The sequence below is a fragment of the Corvus cornix genome, chromosome 21, assembly GCF_000738735.6.
Source record: "Corvus cornix cornix isolate S_Up_H32 chromosome 21, ASM73873v5, whole genome shotgun sequence".
NCBI classification, from domain to species: Eukaryota; Metazoa; Chordata; class Aves; order Passeriformes; family Corvidae; genus Corvus; species Corvus cornix.
This window is the reverse complement of record NC_046350.1, coordinates 3427088-3450997: the sequence shown is the minus strand read 5'-3', so window position 1 is coordinate 3450997 and position 23910 is coordinate 3427088. Positions and strand designations below refer to the sequence as shown.

Here is a 23910-nt window from a genome sequence, read left to right as displayed (position 1 = left end):
AGCCAGGTTTGCACAGATGGACACAGATGGAAAGCAGGAAAGAAAGAACATCTTCATCCAGAGGAGGAATGATTGCTTTTCCTTCCCTCTGCTCTGGATGCCAGCGTGGTTCTGCCCATAGCAGCTCGGTTTGATCTTTGTACCCCATGCCACAATTTAGCTGGTGCCATGCAGACTGAGGCCCCCAGACCCAAAGATCCTTAAATCCTCTCTGAGTCCCCCACAAGAGCTCCACGCTCACCAGAGCCAAAGCTCTGTGAAGCTTCAGCAGAGGTGAACACGCCGGCACTGACAAACCACGGGGGAAACGCAGCGCCTCCATTTCCAGTGACACAGTGGAGTTTTTGTTATTCCTCCTCTTCGCTAATTGATGGCAGATGTTTGTCTTCACCCTTTAATAATTTCCAGACCCGAACAACAGCCAAGAGCCTACTATTTCTATACAAATATTTGTGTTATTTCCTGTGACTCCCCCCTACAGCCTTCAGCTCCTTTCTTACCCTTTTTAAAAATATCCCGAGCGGGAGCACCCAGCCTGATGAGGCTCCAGGGGCTCCAGGGGCCACAGCATCCCACCACGGGGGGCTCGGGGCTGTCAGACCCTGCCAGGGGGCACAGCCCTGCAGGAGCTGCTCCCATCTCTCCTGCCAGCACTATGGTAGCACTTGCATTGGGATTTTTTGCTGCTGTCTGCAGCTCCTGTTGCGACCAAGTCCTGTCAGAGATGGGGCTCTGCACCACGACCCTGTGCTGGCAGATGAATGAGGCCGATGGTTGTAACTTCTGGGCTGGGGTGAAGCAGTGCATGGCTGAACATCAGCTGCTGCAGAAACTCCCGGGATGCTCCAATCCAAATCCAGATGTGGCCATTTCCAACCTCTCCATGCAGTGTCTTCTACTGCTGCAGTCTGTCTTCCAGTGTGGACTCAAGTGTCCAGCTTTTTGCATTTTCTGTAGGATCCAACCAGCTGAAGGCGGTTCAGGAGGCTCCAGCCTCACAAGAGCAGGAGTAGGTTGATTTTCAGTCTCCACTCAGCTCTGCAGTTGGCAGAACTTATTCTTTTCCAAGCGCTGTGTTCATATTTTGTAATCCTCACCTCGTGCCAGTGACTCACTGCCTTTAGGTTCTCTCAAAGCACCTTTGTCTGACCAAAGTGAAGCTCTCTGACACACCAACTGCCCCCAGGATCTTGAAAACTGCACTCTCAGAGCCTGAGAGTTGGACACAGTTAGACATACACAGAGCTGGGCAGTTCAGTCACCGCCCCACCGACTCCCAACATCATGGGAAGAGCACAAAACTGCTCTAGGAGGTTCACACAGAGGCAGAAGTTTGAATTCTAATGTAAATTAAATGTAAAATACTCTTTTGCCCTTGCAGATGAAGTAGAATTTCAATATGGAATAGAGAATGGAGCAGAAAATGTGATATTGTTGAGCTGGGCAGGGATTGCCTGGAAGGGAAAAGACATCAAGGCCAGGGAAAGATAATTAGATCCCAATCACTTCCATCTACCAACACAGACATGTCCAGTGGCAGGGTGAAGTGAAACCTTGTTCTCCTCTTCTGAATCAGGCTCATTTTATATGAGCAATTCTCTCTCCCACTTTAAGGAGGCGGCAGCGTCTCACAGAGACCTGTGGGTGGCAGCTCCTGTGTCCCCCAAAGCCTCTACTGGCCACCCATCAGATCCCCTGCAGTGGCCTGGGGCTCTCAGGGGATTCAGGAAGTGCTTTTGTGTCGTTTGGTGAAGCAGAAGTGTGAGGATTGCTGAGTTTCCAGCGCACACAGAGCTGCCCTGCACGGCCCTGCGTTACCTTGGTCGCAGTGCTCCCCGTGGTAGCCTGGGGGACACTCCTTGTGACACTCCCCGGTGACAGGGTCACAGGGCACTCCTGGCGAGCAGCTACACTTCTTCTTGCAGCCATCCCCGTGGTATCCAGGGTCACAGCCTGTGAACAACCATAATTAGAGAGAAAGAAGCTCTGAAATTACTCCTCGCCCCTGGCAGAGCCCGGCCCCAGGTGCTGAGCACTCTCCTGAGCTCCACCACCCACCACACAGCTCCTGCTGAGCACTGAACGTGGCTGAGGGTGAGCAGGGCATGCTCCTGAGTGAACAAGAGGTGAGGCAGCCTGGGAGGGTGGAAAGCGAGCAGAGCTTTCCCCCCCCCAGAAATTAATGTGGGGAAAAGAGGCCACGGGACAAGAAAGGGGGATGTTCCGGGGGTGCTTCGTGGGAACAGAATGACACCAGGTGACACCAAGGTGGGAGCGAGTGCGGATCTGCTGCAGGGTGGGAGGGCTCTGCAGAGGGACCTGGACAGGCTGTATGGATGGGACAAATCCAGGGATTTGAGGCTTAATAAGACCAAATGCTGGGTCCTGCATTTTGGCCACAACAGCCCCTGCAGCACTACAGGCTGGGGACAGAGCGGCTGGACAGCGGCCAGGCAGAAAGGGACCTGGGGGCACTGATGGACAGCAGCTGGACGTGAGCTGGCTGTGCCCACATGGCCAAGAAGGCCAGTGGCACATGTATCAGGAATAGTGTGGCCAGCAGGACCAGGGAAGTCATTCTACCTCTGTACTGGGCACTGCTGAGGCCGCACCTTGAGTGCTGTGTCCAGTTCTGCACCCCCAGTTCATGGCAGATGTTGAGGGGCTGGAGTGTGTCCAGAGAAGGGCAACAAGGCTGGTGACGGGTCTGGAACACAAGTGCTGTGAGGAGCAGCTGAGGGAGCTGGGGCTGTTGAGCCTGGAAGAAGGGAGGCTCAGGGGAGCCCTCATCACTCTGTACAACTCCCTGACAGGAGGGGACAGCCAGCTGGGGTCGGGCTCTGCTCCCAGGACACAGCGACAGGACAAGACACAGCCTTAAGCTGTACCAGGGGAGGTTTAGGCTGGACATTAGGAAGAAATTCTTCACAAAGGGTGACTGGGCATTGGAATGGGCTGCCCAGGGAGGTGGTGGAGTCCCTGTCCCCTGGAGGTGTTTGATGAGAGCCTGGATGTGACTCTCAGTGCCATGGTCCGGTTGACAAGGTGGTGTTGGGTCGCAGGCTGGGCTCGATGACCTCAAAGGTCCTTTCCAACCCAGCTGACTGTGTGGCTGTGTGACTCTGTGCCTCACTCACTGTGCTCGCAGCGCTGGCCGCGGTAGCCGGGTTTGCAGCGGCAGGAGCCGTCCCTGGCGTCGCAGTCCCGCGAGTTGCGCTGCACGCACTGGCACTCCTCCGAGCAGCCGGCTCCGAACGCCCACTTGGGGCACGCTGCAGGCAGAGGGGAAAAGCTGGTCAGCGACCCCGGGTGAGGGGCAGAAACCTCCTTCCCAGAAAGGCTGGGATCCAAGGGGAACAGCAGGCATGAGGACCAGCTTACCCAGGTGGCAGAACCGGCCGTACAAGCCGGGATCGCACAGACAGGCACCATAAATCCGATGGCAGTGACCCCGGTTGGCACAGTTGCACTTTTTCCTGCAGTGCTTCCCGAAAAATCCCTTAGGGCACCCTAGTGACAGAGAGAGGTTTCCTGGGAAGATGAGCCAGTTTCAGCAGGTCATTTTAACAGCAGCAGAGAAGCACAGCGGAACCAGAGCTGTGTGAGGCCAGGGATGCACCGAGGGAAGGGATGCAGCCAGGGTGGCAGTGATCAGATTCCCTGCACCAGCTCCAAATCAGCTGTGCAGTGTCACAAGGGATGTCACTTGCTGCCACTCGCCGTGGTGCTCCAGGACACCCATCAGCTCTGCACTCACTCTGACCAGCAGCTGCACTGGTTGGGACAGAAATAACCCACCCACAGGGCTCTCAAGGTTGTCCTCTGTGAGAAAGCAACCCACAAGGCTGCTCCTGTTGAAAAGCCACAGGGGTATTTGCACTATTAAGTGAATAAAATTATTGTTTTTTCTCTATTATGCTAAAGATCATCATGGAAGCACGTGGCAGACAGGCTGTGCCAGCAGAGTGCTCTGGCCAGCAGCTGCCCAGCAGCACAGGCCTTGTCCCTACGACCAGAGGAGCAGAGGAAATGCCACTCTGGGACAACAGAGCAATTCTGCATTGTTTATTTTAATTTTACCTTCCTGATTTCTCTCTGTCCCCCTCAATCACCTCCTTCCTACAGAAAGAAGAGGTCGGGGTATCTCTCATGTTCATTTGCATTCTGCTTCGCTCTCCTCCTTCAGTAATAGCTCCCATATGCTCCCAACATGTGACTGAAGTCCTTTTGTCTGAATCTCCGATTGTCTCCCTCTTTCTGGTTTTCAGATTATGTCCCCCAGATTTTAACCCTTTGGGAGCAAGAAGTGAGCACCACCAGCAGTGAACACCTCCTTTGGGTACTTCAGGTAACTACTGCTGTCACAGCTTTCCAATGCTTTGGGTGAAAATACCTCCATGGTTTCCATGGAAATTTACCATGGAAATTGTGGGTTTGACATTCTTTCCTGTGTCTGTCACTGAATGTCCCATGAAATAGAGATCTCTGCCCCTAGTCATGGCTGAGCACTGGACAGGGACTGCAAAGGTCTCTGAGTGCAAAGACAAGGCAGAACCCCTGGAGCATTGTTTTGTGGGGAAAGAGTCCTTCTTACCACACCTTTTTCTTTTTAAAACGGCTTTTTTCCGCACAAGACTCAGTGGTCAGAGGAATCAGATGGTGGATGGTTCAACAAGAGGCTTTAAAGATGCTGTCAGTGAAGAGCTACAAAGGGATGAGTTTAGGGAATCCCATGGGAAACACTTCCAGGCTTCAGAGAAGCACATGTGGGACATCTGAGAGCGGCGTTGGCGATGGCCAGAGCAGCCACTTACCCAGTGATGGCAAACCTCTGCTAAGACATTGACACCAGGAAGGGGGAGGATGGGGATGGCCCCCAGCATCACAGAGCAGGTGAGGGGACACTGGACTCACCGTCCTGGCAGAGCTCTCCGGCCACACCGGGTGGGCAGCGGCAGGCGCCAGTGGTAGGGTCACAAGTGCCACCGTTCTGGCACCGGCAGCTCTGGCTGCAGTTGCTGCCGAAGGGTGCCGGCCGGGCAAGCTGGGGAGGGAGAGGGAGATGAGGCTCAGCCCAGCCACAGCCTCGCAGGGCTGCATCCCTGTGCACCCCAGAGCAGGGGACAGAGCTGCCACTCACTCTGGTTGCAGAGCACGCCAGTCCAGCCGGCCGGGCAGTGGCAGCCGCTGCCCTCGGCGTTGCAGGTGGCTCCGTTCTGGCAGTCGTCACAGGTCAGGCTGCAGTCGGGGCCAAACGTGTGCTCCAGGCAGACTGCAATGAGAGGCACTGTGGGTGAGAACCTCACTGAGACTGCTGCAGCATCCTGGGCACTTTGGGCAGAGAAACGCCCCTGCTGAGGCTGCAGCAGAGCTAGACACAGAAAAGTGCTCGACAGGTCCTGTGCGTTCACCAAACAAATGAACCCAGCAAGAATCATTATTCCTGAAGGGTTCCAAGCAAAGCATGGCACTGAGCGCTGCTGCAAAATGCCCACCGAATTTCTCTGACAGCGTGTGCTCCCCTCGTGCTTCCATCTCTTCCTCCTCTTCCTCGTAGTCGTCATTGAAGAGCTGGGTGAATTCATCTCGCAGGATGGCGACGTGAGGGATGGGGCGGATGACGGGGCGCCGGCCATCCAGAGCCTCCACCGTGTCCTCTATGGCTGGGGGGAGGGACAGAAAGGGAAAGGAGACAAGGTCTCTGAGAGATTAACAGTGGGGCAGGACCTCTGCAACAGCAAAGGGAAACCAGCACTCTCTGTGGGTCTCAAGTTTGCCCACCTTCATTTTTTATTTTGTTGTTCCCAGTGTTGATAACAAAATAAATAAAGATACAGAAATCTCTTTGATTCTGCAGAGAGAGATTGGTCACTCTATGGCTGGAGATCCTCCAGACCCCTTTGTGTTCTGTTCTCTCACTGATCTCACCCTGTTTTGTCACCTCTAAAGCTTTTCCAAGTTGTTCGTTCAGGGATTTTTTGGCTAGAGTGGGCCCAGGTCAGCTACGTGACCTCCAGATCTCTGTACTGCTGCAAATGACTAATTTGTTATTTCTTATAAGGAAAAGCTGTAGAGGCTGGCAACTGTGGCAGGGGCTCTGGATCTTTAACGTGGAGCCCTCACTGCTGGCTGTGTAGCTGCTGGAGGTGTAGCTGTGCCAGAACTCCCTGCACTTCTTTGGACAGTGCTGTGAATGAGGCTGAAACAGGACTGGTCCTGTCTGGGAAAGCTTTCCAGGGCTGGGGTGAGGCACTGCCACTGCTCAGGTGCTGTGAAGGAGCTGGAAAATGAGAGGTTCAGGGCTAAGGAGCTCCAGTCTGTGTGGTCCTGGCTCGGACAGGAGGCAGAGGATGGACCCACTGCCCAGCCTGAGGCAGCTCGGATGAGGCACTTACAGATGCAGCTCCTTCTGTCTTCGTCCAGCTTGTGCCCAATGTCACAGCCACACTGGAACGACCCTGGCTGGTTCTGGCACGTGTGTTCACATCCCCCGTTGTTTGCAGAGCACTCATCCACATCTACAAAACATGGGACACTCCAGTGGGACAGGAGCAGGGACAGGGGCCCGGCCGTGCCTGGCCATGCAGCAGTAATGGGCTGGTGGCATCCTCTCTGCTAAATATGTGGAGCCATCAACTCTAAAAATGGAGTTAAACCACCTTAGGGATTAGGGATGCCTGGGTTTCAACATGAAATGTGCTGGGCTTCAGTTCCCATCCATCATCAATTGTGTAAGAACAGGTGGGTGTGTTTGGCTCCTTCCCCTGGGAAATGTTGAGAGCTTTGGAAGTGAGAACAATTATTAGGGGGATTTTTCCCCACATTCTTTCTGTTGGGAAGGTGACTCATCAGAAGGCTGGCAGGAAAACTGGTAGGAGCTGGGAGAAAATGGAAGAAATGCTTGGCTGTTCGCAACCAGGTAGGACAATTTCTCGTTCTCCTAATTAAAAGCTTCACTAAGTCACCGTCTTGGCTGTTTTCTACAGACACTGTTATTTGTCTTTATCCCTTGGGTGAAAGTGATGGGCAGTGTTGGCCTCTGGGGTTGAACATCAAATGGTTTTTGTGAATTAATGGGGTCAGGCCTGGGCCAGCTCACTCTGAGTCATCCTGATCTGAACTTGACGTGTTCAAAAATCCCATTGTCCCTCTCCAGTTGTGCTGGGCTTGGTGTAGGGGTTAGAACTGAGCTGCCCCACACTGAACAAACTGAGGAGAGTGAACACAGGCAGATTAGAAGCAGAGGGACCCTGTGTGTCCCTGGCTCTGCCTGCAGCCCAGCGTGATGGTGTTTGCACTGACCGTCACAGCCGCAGCCGTCCGTGCCGAGCCTGTAGCCGGCATGGCAGGAGCACTCGTAGCCCCCAGGGTAATTGTAACAGTCTTGCTGACAACAGTGAGAACCAGCGTCACACTCGTTGATATCTAAATGAGAAACAAAGGGTGTTAATGCACTGCAGAGTGGTGACAGGAACTGTTGAACTGCTCCCTGACTAGCTCTGGTGAGCTTCTACTGATCTGCTGCCAAATGCTGAGCCAGGATTCTTGAGTTCCTCCTGAAGTCAGGGAGCTTTGTGTTAGCAGATCATCCTCCCCATGGAGGGAGGAATCCTGAGTCCTTGAGGGAAGCTCATTGTGATTCCCGGTTGGAGGCTGTGGTTACCGGTTTCGTGTCCTTACAAGCAGGGTGATTCCAGCTGACTGACTCCTGCTTAGGGCAGTTTCAGCAGGGAAAAGCTAATTAGTTTGGAAGTAATAATTGCTGTTCGAGTCATAATTGCTGTCCAAGTATATCTTGAGGGGAGGTTTGGGGATGTCTTTGAGCAGAACAATATTTCATCTGCTCTCACTTTCCATTGGCTTCTATCCTCCTTAGCCTGTTTGTAGTGCACATACACAGCAGCCAAGGGGGATCCTGACCTAAGATCCCAAGAGGGATCCTCACCAATACCTGGGATGTGCTTGGAAATCAAGGTCTGGCCTTTTCCTGTTCCTTACCAGTGCACGACTTCTGATCCTCTTCCAGCCGAAAGCCGAAGTTACAGGTGCAGACTGGGCCAGAGCTGGTGTGGTGGCACATGTGGGAGCAGCCGCCGTTGTTGGCTTCACAGCTGTTCACAATCTCCATCTCTATCCCTGGAAAAGGCAGCCTGGTTAGGATCCCGTGGGACACATCTGCACACACCGCTGGCCCCTGCCTGCCCTCGGTGCCGCGCCCCCGCCAGCTCCTGGCACTGCATCCCTGCTGAGGAGGGGGATCTGCAGTGGGAAAGGATGGAAATAGCTCAGCACAGAGGCTGCTGCTGGGTGGGGAAGCGGGGTATAAAAAGAAACCTCTGGATCTCACACAACCTCTTAGGGATGGAGTCATGGAGCAGGCTCTGGACAATCTCTGGGATGAACAGGCTGCGGATGAAACCGCTCCCACTCCTGCCAAGCAGCAGCGTGTGCTGCCAACCAAAAGTTGGCTCAGCCTCAGAGCAGAGCTGTTCTGGTGCCAGGGAGAAATGGGAGCAGCAGAACACAGCTAAGTAGGGAAACATCCAGATGCCTACAGCGAGAATCGTTAGTTCCTGACATGTCAAAAGTGGTCGGCGCAAACATCAATTGCAGCCATAGATCATCCGAGCTTGGCAAGGTTTCTGTAAACTTGTCTAGTTAATTAAGCTTTCTTAAACTAAAAGGAACTTGTTTCATGGAGCTTTGACTCAGTTCTGAACCTCAGGAAAACAATTTCTGCCTTCAAGAACACTGAGTTTTTCATGCATTCAGACCCAAGGAGGATGAAAGAAAGGGAGCTTGATGCTTCCCAGTGGATCTGTGCTTGTCAAAAACAAAAGCTGTGCCGCAGTGGAAGACTTTATTCCACATTTCACAACATGATTGTCATCCCTCTCTTCCCTTTTCTTATTAAAGCAGCACAAACAGGGTTTTGCTTAAAAGAAACGTGCTAGGAAGGGCAGGGAGAAACACCTTTCATGTGGAAAGGCTGCTCTGGTGACGCCAGGGCAACGTCAATGGTTACGGTGTGAGATTGGCTGTGTCCCTAAGAAGGAAGTTGTGTACATGCTTTGGCTCTTAAACCTCACATCATCACCCTGATGCCCTGCATTGCTCTGTTTGATGCCTTTCAAGACCCATTTATGGCCTGTAAAGCTTTGCCCTCATACCCCTGGCAAGCTCCAGCAGCTGCACAGGGGGACCCTCGCAGCTCCCAGCAACACCAGCTGCCACCACTGGGATTGCCACGGTGGCTGGCATCTGTGAGGGGCTGGTGGCTCTGATTCAGCCTGGCCCTGCTGGGGGGCACCAGCTGCACAAAGCTGGGAGCACAGTCCGGCTCACTCTTGCATCACAGAGTTTATTTCTTTCCTTGATGGGAGCAGATGTGATCCCTTCACTGGCTCAATTCCTCCTTCAGTGACACATCTGCAGCTGACTGAGCTTGTCCAACCGAGTCCCCAAGAGCAGAACTTGGCTTGTTTGAGGCCAAATGGCTCCAAATTAATTGCCTAAACCAGCTAAAGTAGCTTCGTGGTGACTTTAAAGACCAGACCAAGATTTTTATCTTGGTGGGGGACTAAACAGCCCCAAAACTGCTTGTGAAATCCTTCAGCAGAGATTGCCGTGGCTTGGCCCTGGCAATTCCCAAAGGGCAGTGACAAACACGTGCCTGCAGCAGCCCACGTGTGCCCTGTCCTGCTGGGCAGGGCTGAGACCTCAGTACTCACGGTAGCAGCGCTTGCCATCCGCCCCCAGCTCGTAGCCCGGGTTACAGGTGCACTTGAAGGAGCCCCGGGTGTTGAGGCACTGGTGGGCACACATGGCCAGCCCCGTCAGGCACTCGTTCACATCTGGGAGAGGGAGAAAGCCGTAAGATAAGCAGGCTGAGCCTTAAACATCCTTCCAAAGGGACTGTTGTTATGGTATTTGAGTTTTGCACTGGTTTCTTGGACCCTGAACTCTTCATTCAGGTCCAGACCAACAAAGACACAGAGTTAGAAGTTTGGCATTGCTGTAAATCTTCCCAGGAGATTGGATCACATGAAAGTGGGGTGTTCACAGGATCACAGAATCGATTAGCCTGGAAAAGACCTTTGAGATCACCAAGTCCAATCTATGACCTAAAACTACCTTGTCACCAGACCATGGCACTGAGTGCCACCTCCAGGCACAGGGACTCCACCACCTCCCTGGGCAGCCCATTCCAATGCCTGACCACCCTTTCTGGAAGAACTTCTCCCCAATGTGCAGCCTAAACCTCCCCCAGAGCAGCTGTCTGTTGTTACAGACTGCTCGAGCAGGGCTCTTGCACAGACACCAGCTGAGCCATCCATGGGAAGGCGTGTGCATCCCTCCGTCCTGCTCACACTGAGCACTCCCTCATCCATGAGACACAGGGATTTCCCTCCAGGGGAGCTCTGCAGGGCACTCACCTTCGCAGGCCTTGCCGTCAGAGGCCAGCTGGTAGCCGGGGTGGCAGTCGCAGCGGGCGCGGCCGCGGTGGCTGTGGCAGCGGTGCATGCAGCCCCCGTTCCTGTCAGCGCACGGGTTCCTCACTGCAGGCAGAGCAGAGAGCCCGGGTCATCCCACACAGATCCTGCCTCCTGTGGCACTGTGGGAGACAGAGCACGGAGCAGCAGGAAAGCCTGCAGTCTGTGAGAGCCTGCTCTGCACCAGGCAGAAAATCCCCGCTGCTGCTCCGTTCACTGCTCCGCCCGTTCGGGAGGATTTGCACCGTGTCAGATCCTGCAAAGGGCCAGAACTAAGCTGGGTAAAACCCCTCCAGCAGAAGTTTGGCATGGGCACATCCCTCTGCAGAGGAATTACTGAGCAAGTGCTGGCAATTTTCCCCGAGTGCTCCTATCCAGAGCTTTGCCAATCTCTGACCTGCTCCAGGACCGGGACAGATGCTCCCAACCCCACTGACTGCTGCATTTGTAATATCCCAGTTGTTCCTTTTGCCTTAGCAACTTCACAGCTCAGGACTTCCCTCCTTCCTGCCTCTTGAATGCCAACTGCTATGAATGAGAAAACCCTTGTGTTCTGTCCCCTTCAGCTTCTCCCCCTCCTGAGCCAGGAGCAGTTCAGCCAGAGAGGGAGAGGATCCCACCCCACTGCCACACTCTGCTGTCCCTCCACTCTCACAGCAGCCTGTGCCTTCATACCATTTCATTTTTGTTGGCTACGCTCCTCCAGCTCTTCCCATCCCTTGGAATAAGCCGCAGGATATGTCCATGACAACAAAACACACAGAGTTTTTACTGGAAATCCCCCAGTCTGATCTGTCGGACGTCTGAGCATCCCCATCCCGCAGCTCCCAGCTGGAAGCTGTGGCTCCCCAGCCCCCCAGGGACTCACGGACGCAGCGTTTGCCATCCTCGTGCAGCTGGTGGTTGTGCCGGCACTGGCAGCGGTGCTGGGCCAGCGTCACTTGCACGCAGTCGTGCTCACAGCCACCGTTGTTCAGGGCACACGAGTTCAGAGCTGCGAGGCAAAGGGACACGAGATTTGTCACAAAAGGATGGCACCTGGATGAGCTTCTTGCACAGAACCAGGGCAGAGTGCACACACTTAAAGCTCGTGAGAATTTAAGACTGGAGCACATCCAGTGACAAGTTCATGGCCAACTTCATGAGCAAGGAGGGTGTTCAGTGGAAGATGTTACTGCAAAAGCCTGTGGGCAGTGCAGGAGAGGCCACCCACCACCGTGCCAGGTGGGCACCCTGCTCTTTCAAGGCAGGATCAGCTCAAGAGTATTGAGTAGGAACTTAAAACTCTTCTTTTCCACCATAAGAGGTTCCAGCACTCTCCCTGAAGGTGATTCCAGGACATGGGGAGCGGGGTTAGGTCCTGTCCAGCACTACATGGGAGGGAAGCAGGTTTCCTGCCAGGCATCCACCCTCTCCGAAGGGCGCCGTGTCAGCAGCCAGCCTTCTGTGCTGCTGCCGAAATTCCCATCCTTTTGTTCCAGGACAGTCCCTGCAGGTGCAGTGCCACAGCTGGTTCAAGGCATTCCCGCTCAGAGAGTTGTGCTCAGGCACATTCAGGTTTTCCTGTAACAAAGTGATGTGGAAAACTGAACTTCTGGCTCTGTGATGTGCCAAAGTGACCGATCACACAGGGTGAGGCCCAGCAGGTACTGCCAGTTCTGGGAACACTCAGAGAAAAACGGTCTAAGATGCATCCTGTGTGTCCATACCTGGACCAGGTGTAACAACCCCCAGCTCAGGGCTCTGAGCAGATTTCTGTGTGGAACCTGAGCACGTGGGGTCCCTGATGCCGTGACCAGCAGTGTCACCCAGACAGAGCACACGAAGATACAGCAGCAGGAGCTCTGATTTCGTCCTCAGCGCAGGCACAACTGGGAATGGAGCTTCCAAACTGGAGTTGCTGGCCGTGCCGCAGAGTTTCTGTGTGGCCTTGCGCAAGGAGCCCAGCGGATTCCAAAGAGGCAGAAAACAGAAGGTTTTGCCTGGGCTACGGCACAAAACAGACCCTGTGACCCAGCACACGGACTCCTCACAAGCCTGCTATCATTAATCAGCCTGGCAACAGCCTCCTCCTCCTCCTCCTGTAATCTGGGATGTCTCTGCAGGACCAGCAGAGGGGCAGGATGTTTAACTGGGATGTGAGCACCTTGTGAGCAGCCAGGGGAATGCGTCTGACGCCGTGTTTTTACTGCAGCTCTCCAGGACCATTGACCTTGGATCCAGGAGGAACATGAGCTAGGAAACAAAGCATGGAAGGACTTTGTGGAGCTGGATTCATGGTCTCCACCAGAGAAGCCGTTGTGGGATAGTGACATGCCTCCAAAGTGATCAAAGTCCCCTCCTGGAGCACTGAATGTCTCCTGAGTTAACCCACCCACTCCTTATGCACCGAGCTTCTCCAAAGAGAGGTGTCCCATATGAGAAGTGGGAAAATGGCCTTTAAACCCTGTTCTGGCTCTTAGGAGCCACCAAAGTGTCACAACCCACTGGGTTGGTGGAACGTGGCTCAAGCCGGCCCCGGTCCAGGATGGAACCCCAGCCCTGGCTCCCATAAGCGGAGCAGAATGATGAGCTGTGGTCTCACACGTTTCTGGCCTGTTTTTCAAACTCTGGAATAAACTAACGTGCTGGCTCTGAGGAATCTTATAGGAAAGCTAAATATATCTCTAATGAAAACCATCTCTCCCCAGGCTGATCCCTCAGGTGGTCACAGTGCCCTCCACAACCTCCGGGGCTTTGGAAGCAGGAGAGCCTGGAAAGCAGCTGCCAGTAGAAGTCTCTGCTTGTAACACTCCCCTGAATCCCAAGTTGGGTCCTTGCTCTTGTACATTGGTGAAAACAAATGTTTGGCTCAGGATGAAAATAAAGGGAAAATATATTTTTTTTTTAATTTTTTCTGCACACCATTCCCCTGCAAAAAAATGTGCTTTAACTCAGAGCTGTGGCTCATCCTCATTCCAAATGTTAAAATAACTCAACTTCTCGTTTTATGCCTCTAATTAACTAAACAACGTTTGGGGGAATAAAAGCAGCTTGACAGGGTCGAGATTTTGCCATACAAAACATAGGGCTGGAACAAGAACTCGAGGTTTATGTTAGTTGTGCTGGCATTGTTTCCTTTAATCCATTTGGAAGGAAACAACAGAAATACTCAACGTTCCTGAAAAGCTCTGGGTCAGAGTTCCCCTACTCAAGCTCTAGCAGAGGTGGGTGGTCATTTAAAAATATTCCAATATATTAAAATGTTTAATAACATATATTCAAAAATAGCCATAAATAACGTGCTTGCTGGAGAGCTTTTTTTAAAAAAAAAAAAAAAAAAAAAAAGAAAAAAAGTAAAACAATGCCGATGCCTGCCAAAACATTCCTTCATCTGGGAAAAGCACTGGGCCAACATGGAACAGGCCAATGCATCTTATGTCTAAAATAACCTCCCAGGATGAAGCTATTCAGATGAATTCAAAGTCTAAACAACGGCCTCCTTGCAAACTCCTACAAGACAACTGAAAAAACCGAAAGTCTGGGTTCTTCCACGCAAGATTTCAGGAGAGAGGACCCGTGTGAGGCTGGGTCTCCTTAGCTGGCTCCTCGCAGAGTCACAGCCAGCAGACCTCGCTGCTGGCCTTAATTACTGCTCGGGGTTTTATTCTGTTTACAGAACCACTCTAAAAATATTTCCATTCCCAGATGCTCTGCCGAGCTCAACATTTCTGTGACAAGGCTGCCAAGCCCAGTGTCATCCTGTACATCACACAGATTTTTGTAATTACAGCTCAGACAGATTTTCCACAGATGATATTTCAGTGTCTGCGAGAGGGACGTTCCTTCCAGCCCCGCAGTCTGAGGGGAGTGCAGTGCTGCTGGAAGATGCCGCTCCCAGATTCTGACCCTCTCAGGCCTGGGAAAAGGATAGGGAGGGATGGAAAGGAGGTTTTTGCTGCTGACTGCACACAGGAAGTGGATCTGTGCAGCAGCAGCCTAACACAGGAGTTGATTTAGTACCTGATCTCTGCACCCTGCAGATGTCCTTCCAACTTCTCCTCCCTCCTCTCTCTCACCTTTCCTCCAGATCCAAGAGATTTGCCACCAGAAGCAGCGAGTTGATACCCCGAGAGTGACTGTGAGCAGCTGTAACCAGAACTGAGCAGAATGTTCCTTCTGCAGCATCACGCAAACCCCATCGATTCTAAGAAAAGGCTGAAAAATGTGTGACTGGGCGAAGTAAAGGTCAAATTCCCTAAAACGTGCGAGTTGTCTGCAAAATGAAAAGCCCCAGCAAGCACACGTGGTCGCTGACTCCCTGCACACACAGTTCAAGCCCACACAAACCTCCTGGCACGGCCCTTCCGTTCGTTGTATCACCCCTATAGCTGAGATTTCTTCATTCAAAGTTCTCCTAGTATAAACAGGGATCCATCATGTAATCCCAAACTGATTTATCCTAACCTCAGACAACTTCCAGAAACATGTTGTGTGTTAATCCAGACCATCTCTCTGCTCCGCGGGCCAACAAAAGCAATTGGCTCCCATTAAACCCCTTCGCCTCGGCCTGGCCTGCATCCCTCGGCTGAAACAGTGGAGAAGGACCTGGAGATGTCAACTTCCTGCCTCCTGCCCATGTGGTTCTGATAAAGAAAGAGGTGATTTCAGGACGCCCAAGGTCTCTCTTTGTTCTGTTTCACTTGCAATGGAAGCAGCTGCTCCTTCTCTCCCTCTCTTCAGCAGCGATTTGAACAAAGACACAACAAAAGGATCCTGCACAACGGAGCTGCAGAGCACCAGCAGGGCTGGGAGCTGGACACAGGAAGGTGGTTCCAGGCTGGTTTTGTGCTCTCCTGAGTCACACCCCAGGTACCAGCTCACTCTGGAAAAGCTGCCTCAGCCACACCGGTGCATTGCGGGGGAATTCTGCAGCTCCAGCTCAGCGCTGCCAGTCCATCATCGGAGCCTTTGTGGGTTTTGTGGGGAGCAGAAAGCATTTAAAGAATTAGATCCGTGATTTGACAGCCCTTAACTGGAGACTTCACTGCAAAGGGCTCTTTCTGTCTCCAGAATACTCTTGCTGGGGCTGCCAGGAGCTTCCTACAGCTCAAATTTGTGCTTGTCCCAGTGTGGAGCAGAGACCTCCCTGAGCAGAAGGACAAGGATGGATGCATGCAGGGATGGATGGGTGCTCTCTGTCTCCAGTTCCCTTCATTCCTGGCCTATTCCCTAAATTTAGTGGCAATGCTTTGTGTGTTAACAGCACAGAATCTCTCCAGAAAATGAGAGGACATCCCAACTTGAAGAGAGAAACAGCTTTGATTGATTGCCCCTAATCCCTGGGAATGGACCACAAGGCAGCCTGGTGTCCGTGGGTTACAACAGGGCAGCCACAAACACCAGCAGAGGAATCACCTCTGAGCCTGTGCTCTGTTCTGAGCTTTTACAAGGAAAAGATGTTCCACCCCTCCACAAATTTAAAGGATTAGTACGGAGCTCTGTGAAGGTGTGACATATACTCATGGACAGGCACAAATGTGTAAAGAGCAAAAGCCACCAGTCCTGAAGTGAGAAAGCCCCATTTTAGGCCCTGAACTGTTGATATTTTAGAAACATTATTAGATAATTATGCAGTGAGAGGTTTTTATTTGCCCTGCTTTTCTTTGCTTTCCTGGGGGCTCTGGGTCCCTCTGGAACTCACTGCAGATCCTGCAGGCTCCTCTCCCCAGAGCTTCAGAAACTGCCCCACTCACTCCTGTGGATCAGATTTCATGAACAGAGCCCCCTCACTTTTGGCAGATGAATTCCAGCACTGCACATTACGGCAAATACTTGCTCACAGGTTTAATGCAAAGCAGGTTTGCAGCGCTGGGCACAGGCAGCCCTGCCTGCCTGGATCCTGCAGGAATGCTCAGCTACACCAGCAGGGAAGCCTGGAGAGCGAAAGAAAACGATGGAAATTCCCCTTAAAGAAGAGATTCCTCCCTGTAGCAATCCATTTTATGCTTTCCCTGAAAACTGTTCCACCTTCTGGGGCTGGCGCTGCCGACAGCTCCTGCTCTCCGTCTGTCCCATGTTCTATTCCGGAGGCGGCAGCAGGATCGCTGCACGCCACAAGAAAGGAGCAACATATTCCAGAGACAATTAGGAGATGACAGACCACAGCAAACTTACATGTGAGCAGCAGCAGCACGTCACCCCGACACGAGTGCTGGAGTTCAGAGCTGGAGCAGCGGGCTCTGAGAGTTGGCTTTGTCCCTTATTTGCCATCCTTCTCCTTCTGGATTTTTCCAGCGAAATATGGGGATCCTGCACCTCACTGCTCTTGTTTGGGTGTCATTATGTACTGGAGGCAGCTGTGGCCAGATGTGCGTCAGAGCAGAGCTGGGCACGGTGGGCACAGCTTCCCTGGATGGATTTTTCCTGCTCCCATCACCATTCCCAACTGGAACACGCAGGCTCGCACCGCAGACTCTGGAGCACGACTGTGTTCCGAGAAAACCCAGCAAATGCTCTCTGCAAACACCATGGCCCAGGAATTCTTTCCACTTGCATGAAAATATCTCTCAAATAATGGAAAAGTGTGTCAAACGAAGCTGTGAGGGAGAAGTGGTTTAATTAAAACAGCCACAGATGCTGGAGGCAAACTCCAAGTTCCACTCCGAGCCTCCAGTATGGGGCAGGCAGACAACAACATTTCAAGGAATTGGCCCCAAAATCAGCTGCAAGGCAAAGCTGGTGCCTGGATGGTGATGTCTGGACCAGCATCATCCAAGAGGATGCATGACCAGCATCCCAGAGAAGTTTTTGGGGTTATCATGGCCACAGTTCCACACACAGCCACATTTATTGTCACTTGTCTGTCACACCTGCTGCCCACAGCATGGGCTGGGGAAATACTGAGCTCAAAATGAAGCCTGACTTGAAATTTCTCTTCCTTTTATTTATGTTGAAATTTCTCATCATTTTATTTATGTTTAAATTTCTCGTCATTTTATTTGTGTATCTGTTCTGAGACTGCCCTATCTGATACATCCTGAATCAAAAGCAGAGGCACCAAAGCACTTGGGAGTTACTTCTCCTGAACCAGAATAAACTCAGGGACAGCAAAGCAGCCCCAGTCGTACGTGACCACGGGGAAGAACAGCAAATGTTTTGAACCCAGGGACAAAAACCGTGAGGGGAGACACAGGGACACAAAGGAACACACAACCCATCAGCATCATTTCATACTCCAGCCACACAGGATGGGTGGGAGTGAGGAAGTCAAGGTTTTCTGTACGCTGCCATGGATTTTCTGGTAGGAAAAGGGCTGTGAAGAAGGAGAGATTCCCAAGGAATTTCCAAGGGAGCCTTACCGAGGCAGGTCCTGCCGTCCGTGTGCAGGCGGAAGCCGGGCCGGCACTCGCAGTAGTAGGAGCCCAGGGTGTTCACACAGCGGTGCTGGCAGCCCCCGTTGTGGACCTGGCACTCGTCAACATCTGCAAGAAAACAAGGGAAGAGTGGAATAAACCTCAGGGGAGTGGGCAGGAGGGTGTCTGAGCTCAGGAATATTTATCCTCTGATGCCCGAGTCCGGATGTGAGGAATGAATGCAAAGGGAACAAGATTGGCCATTTTGGTATGTTTGGTCAGCCAAGCTATTTATGAAATGCCAGGGGGACACCTGCAATCAGTGAACAAGAACTGAAAGAAAACAAAGGCATCTTATTGTCACTCAGTGCAACCCATCCATCTGGTCACCTCACCAGGGTCACTTTTCCCATTGACCCCAAGATAATGGAGTCATTCATATTTTACACTTTCTTGCTCGTCAGAGGAAATCCCAAGTTTCTGGGGCAGATTTTTTCCTGTGCCATAATCAGAAATATGGGTAGAGTTGCACAGTTCCTTAATTCCTGCCATCTGTGGGTGTGCATAGGTGTGCCCAGGTGTGCACCTACACAACCTTTCAGACTGGAAAGGATCAGAGCACCCACACAAACAGCAAAGCGCCCAACCAGCCATTCCCTTCCCCATGGAGAGAAAAACTTCAGCAGCTTTGGGTCTCTTCGTGTTTCTCTTTGCACTTTCTGCACCTCCAGCTCACCCAAGCCCCTCCCAGCCAGGACGGCCCTGAGCAGAGCTGAGTTCCCATCTCGGTCCCATCCACGAGTGTTACTGAGAAGATAAAGAAACATTTCCTGAGTGAATCACGGCAGGGCGGGGACCCGGCCGTGTCCTCGCACGCCAGAGGTGCAGGAACCTGCCCAGCCCCAACCGAGCTCTGCTTCACCCACCGGCCACACAAAGGGCACAAAAAAGGAGCAACACCACCCTGGCTGAGCCAAATTTTACGTTAATTGGATTAATTGCCAAGAAAATCAGCCAGCAGCAGGGAACGGTCCGGGTCAGGGATGGAACGGGAAGCGAAGCGGGAAAGGTGACGCCTGTCTGAGTCGGTGTTTCTGAGCTGCACAGTGATAACAACACAAAGTTACTGTGTTCTCAAAGCACTTTCCTTAGCAAGGCTTAAAGCATTAAAACCTAAAGCTTAGAGATCACAAAAACCCTTCCTGTCCCAGTGATTCCCAGGGAAGCCCCAACCTTGTTTTGGGGGGTCCTGCTGCACTGGCCATGCTGGGCTCCTCCTGCAGAGCTCCCCACTGGAGCTGTGGTCTCCATCAAGCCAGAAAAATGCTCATTTCTGTAATGCCAGCCCTTTGTTTTATTCAGTGGGCTGAGTCTTTTAGGAGGTTTTTGTATTTCCTCCCTGTTTTTTCCAAGACACTTAATACTGAAAGAAAGGAAAATGAGTAGATTTTTGAGGTGAAACATAAGCTTTGAATGATGCTCTCTGAAGAGTGAGCCAAAGCCAAAGTGGCTTTTTGAGGGGAAAAATGCCACGGCATGAGTCTGAGATGCTGGTCAAAGCAACCTAATTCTGATTAAATCATTTTCCTCTGCACACACTTGGGATGCTGCAGAGCCCTGGAGCCCCTGAGGCACTCCCTACTCATCTCTGTGGGCAGGATTAGCTATTAATACACAGAACTGGCTCTATTCAGTTCAAGAACAGGAAAACTGGGGTTTGGGAAGGTTTTATGTAGCATAATAAAGTTTTTTGGTCTGAATTTAAATGACTATTCCACTGCTTCCCTTCAACTCTAATCTGAAACCATAGAGAATTTACTGTCCAAGAAAGTTAGTGATGTGTTGAGTAAACTTCTTACTTTCACCCCATTACTCATACTCAGTAATTTTACATCTCCTCTCTCCGTGTCTCCTCTTCCCCCTTTGTACTTTTCACCCTCTAAATCTCCGTGCTTCCAGAGGGCTGTCCCCATCCCAACTCCCTCCCGGCCTGGGACAGCAGCCAGTCCTTCCTCGCGCCGTGGCCGCAGAATCACCCACCTCCTTCCCTGCCACCACTCCCACGTAACCACCACGTCCCAGTGTCCCTCCTGGAGCCTCGCTGATCTCCTCTGCAGTACCAGGGAGATTTTGGGACATACCCCGCATTGTTTTGGTGTGACCAAAACAAAACTGTCCCCAGGGGCAGCGAGGGGGCAGATCCACCAGCCAACCCCGGCGGCGGCGGCATCTCCAGGCGTGCCCAAGGCTCACGAGCGAGTGAGTCAGCCAGGAATATGGACTGGGAAGCAGCTGGAGCTGCTCCCAGGGCCAGGAGGAGCAGCTCTGTGAAGGGTCACGTTGCCCCTGGTGCAGGTCCTGGCAGCAGGAGCCGGAGCCCTACGTGACACCGCGCGAGCTGCGGTTCGTGGCACGGCGGAGTTATTTTCCTCCTGGAGAGCTGACAAAATCTGGTTGAAATTAATATACCAAAGGAGAGAAAATGAGAAGCATGAAGGCTTCTCTTCAGCTGACTCTGAGGAAGCCAGAGCCGTGCCAGGACAGAGTTTGCCAAGCCCACGGGCTGCCTGCTCCGTGGGCAGTGGGTACCAGGCAAAGCCCACTGAGGCAGGAGCCCAACTCAGCAAGGGCTGGGGAGTGGGGCTTGGATCACTGCAGAGGGAAACACCCCTGCTGTGGAGGGAAACTGGAGTTCATGCCTTCTGCAAGGAGGGCCCACCCCAGCCTCTTCCCTGAGCAGGAACAATGCCTGGAACCTCAGACACCTACTTGGACTAACACAGGTAATGCTGCAATCAAACACAGGGAAGGTGAACACAAAACCAAAAAAATGGGGATGCAGTGAGGAGATGGCTCTGGCTCTGAACACACACAGGTCCTTCCAGAGGGAATACTGATTTATCTCCAAGAGCTACATGTAAGTCACAACAGCAGCTCTGCAAAGTATTAAATATTTGGTACGGAGGCAGTTTATCTCCTTGCAGGGCTGAGGAGGAGGCGATGGATCCCAGCTGGAAGCACAGGCAGGAGGAACACTGCGGAGGTTCGCTCTGTCTGGCCGAGCAGCAGTGCCAGGCTTTCATCCCTGCAGCAATTAGCCTGGATTACAGAGCAGGGCTGCGGGGAAAAGGTTAATTAAAATCCATCAAGATGAGCATGGGTGGGATTTAGTGACTTTATCTTTCCAGTACCAGTTTGCTGAAGATAATTCAGCAATTTCAAGTAGAGACTGGACAGAGAGGACCCAACAGCTGCTGGGCAGGGCAGCACAGCCATCCCACACTATGGACATAGATTAGAACAAAAAAAAGTCTGCATTACTTCATCCCTTGCATGTGTCACACAGTCCCAACATGGATAACCTGGGGAATTCGGATGCCCTGCTATTCCACACTCCCTGTGTGCAGGCAAAACAGCCATGGCAAGGTCCAACAGTGCAAGGAGGCCATGGGAGAGGAGGGCACGATGCTTCCTCTCTGCTACCCTGGAAGTTTTTTCCTTCTCGAGGCTGAGGAAGGACGGTTGGGAATGTGAGTGATTCACTGGAGGGAAGTAAAAGGCCATTTGGGGCGGTCAGAGCACCTCCACACCCTCGGCTTTCATCTCGTCCTAAACCAGGCATTGGAGAAAGCCCTAAAAGCACTTAATGAGCTGCAGGGAGTTATTGGGGCCAGCATTCCTTGGGGCCATTCTCCAGGTGGGAGATGCCCATAGCTTTCCCACGCCACCTGTGCCATTCTCAGCAGCAGATCCCAAAGGCACCTCAGGAATGGATGCATCGGCTTCACAACAACCTGAGGGAGTGAAAATCCATCAGGAGCTGCTTTGCCTCAGTCCCTGGCTTTGTCCTCAGCTCACCTTTTCCTGCCCCCGAGCACTGGGGCTGGGAGAGTCGCCCAGCTCCCACTTGTGCTCCTCTGTCTGCCTCGGGATGGGGCTGTAATTAGGAATTACTCAGCACCGAGCAGAGATGCACGCAGCAACAAGCACCTGGACTTGCTCTGGACTTGCTGCTGTTCTCACCGTTTCCAACCTTCTTTCATCACTGTTTCACCCTGTTCCCTGGGCAGGCTGTCACTCTGAGTGGAAGATATTCCCGTGCTGTGCTGTGGAGGCCAAGGGATTCCCAGACACAGACCTGGGAACGGAACCCCCGGATGGAAATGAGGGTCGCTGTTGAAGGAGCTAATGGAAAACGATCAAACAACAGCTCTGCTGCTTTCTGGCTGCTTTAGAGGTTCACAGGGAGGATATCACAGCACCAGGTCCACGTCACTGGCATGACGGATTGCGAGTCCCCAGCAGAGCACAAAGCTCCCCCTGTAAGGGCGGCTGTGTAAGAACACAACACCCAGCGCTGCCACGGGCCATTGCAGCAACACCAGGACCCAGCAGAGCCCTGGCTGTACTCACGAGGCACATCAAGGCACTCCAGGCCTCAGTGAAACCCCCACCATTACTGCACAAAGCACCTCCTCACTCTCCTGTCACACACGAAGCTGCCGGTGACGCGCACACAGCAGAGCCTTGTGCTGTGGCGGCTGTGGGGACGTGTGTGCCAGCTGGGCAGACAGGAGCTGCATGGAAAACACCACACAGACCCTAAAAATCACTCCAAGAGAATATCTGGGACTCTAAAAGTACACCAAGAGGACTTCTCTTACCTGTCAAAGAGAAGCTCAAGCAGTGAAGGAAAAATTAACCAAATTAACCAAACCCACAGCGATACCTACTTAGGATAAGCTGCAAGATGGGTGAACCTGAGAAAACCCCTCGGCTGTGCAGCCTCTGAGATACCTCACACCAAGGATGAAGCCACGCATGCACAGAGCTACCTGTCCATGGAGCTGCAAGAAGCAGAGTCGGGATCAGGATCCGATGAATTCCGTGTTAAGGGAGGGAAGGTTGGATCCAGCGCAAAGCTGGATCTCGGGAGCTTGCCTTGGAGAGTTGCTTTGAGCCAACACAGTTGGATGGAGACAGCAACCACGATCTGAGCTTGAGACAAACATCTGATCTATAAATAACAAAGTAGCGACTCGCCCCTTTTCTGAAGGTCTGGCACATCTCACAGCTATTCTGGTATCACTTTATAACCGACTGCTCAGGGCATTTATTTATTAGCATTATCTCATGATGAGATAATGCATTCCTTGATGTCTACATTACACCCAAGCTTCCCAACTCTTTAGTGACCTTCACATATTCTCTATTATTCCCTAAATCTCCACGAACTTTTCCTGCCGTGGAGGCAGCCGAGCACACAGAGAGGGAAGGGGTGGTGTGCACTGGCAGAACTCACACCTGGCTCCGTGTCCACATCTCCCACCCCACGTAAGCCACGTGCAATGGGAGCACGGAGGATTCCATCCCCTCCACCTGCTCCACGGCGAGTCTGGCCAAGCTTCCCACGCTGCGGCAGGCTGGGAATTGGCTTCCAAAAGACACTGAGGCTGAACGTCCCAGCGCAGGGAAGTGAGCCCTGACACGGCTCCTCTGCCTGCATCCCCCAGCTGTGCCCAGCTCCCGGCTCTGGCTGCTGCTGCCAGAGGATTCCCCTCGCACAAAATCCAGCCCCAAGTAACACCGAGCCCTGTCCTGTGTGAGAATGTGCTGAGCAACACCCACACAGCCCCGACAAACCCGCAGCCTCACAGAGAGAGAAAGGCACAACTTTTTCAGGACAAAACGGTATCAAATTTCACTTTTTGCCCTGGACTGGGGCGTGATCCCTTGGAGCTGAGGAAAAAACAAATCTACATACCCTGGCGTAACGCAAGCATTTGGCTTTTTAAGGAATGTGGCACAGGAGCTATCTTTAACCCAGCTGGACAGCAACATATGTGAAGAAACTCCTGCTTCTCTCTCTCCCCCATCTGCCAGAACTGACTTTTCAGAGTAAGAAATGCACATAATAATAATAATAATAATAATATAGTAAAAATAAATATAATCATACAAAGCACAGGCAGATATACAGCCAGGTCACCAGCCTGTCACTTGGGTGGCCACCAGCTTGGAATCTCCACCCGGCACCTGGGGGATCCGGGGACAAACCCCTCGAGGCAGAGCCCGGCAGGGAG

At 52.4% G+C, this 23910-nt stretch overlaps 1 protein-coding gene across 1 annotated transcript in view; it reads right to left on the bottom strand.

The window, feature by feature from the left end:
• MEGF6 (multiple EGF like domains 6) overlaps nucleotides 1-23910 on the bottom strand; it is a 76437-nt gene that overhangs the window by 12351 nt on the left and 40176 nt on the right. Inside the window, 14 exon segments of the mRNA XM_039564033.1 lie at nucleotides 1819-1953; nucleotides 3138-3272; nucleotides 3382-3510; nucleotides 4915-5026; nucleotides 5028-5044; nucleotides 5141-5272; nucleotides 5496-5663; nucleotides 6396-6518; nucleotides 7303-7425; nucleotides 7999-8136; nucleotides 9732-9854; nucleotides 10437-10559; nucleotides 11362-11487; nucleotides 17834-17956. Of these exon segments, the coding sequence (XP_039419967.1) occupies nucleotides 1819-1953; nucleotides 3138-3272; nucleotides 3382-3510; nucleotides 4915-5026; nucleotides 5028-5044; nucleotides 5141-5272; nucleotides 5496-5663; nucleotides 6396-6518; nucleotides 7303-7425; nucleotides 7999-8136; nucleotides 9732-9854; nucleotides 10437-10559; nucleotides 11362-11487; nucleotides 17834-17956 (1707 nt within the window).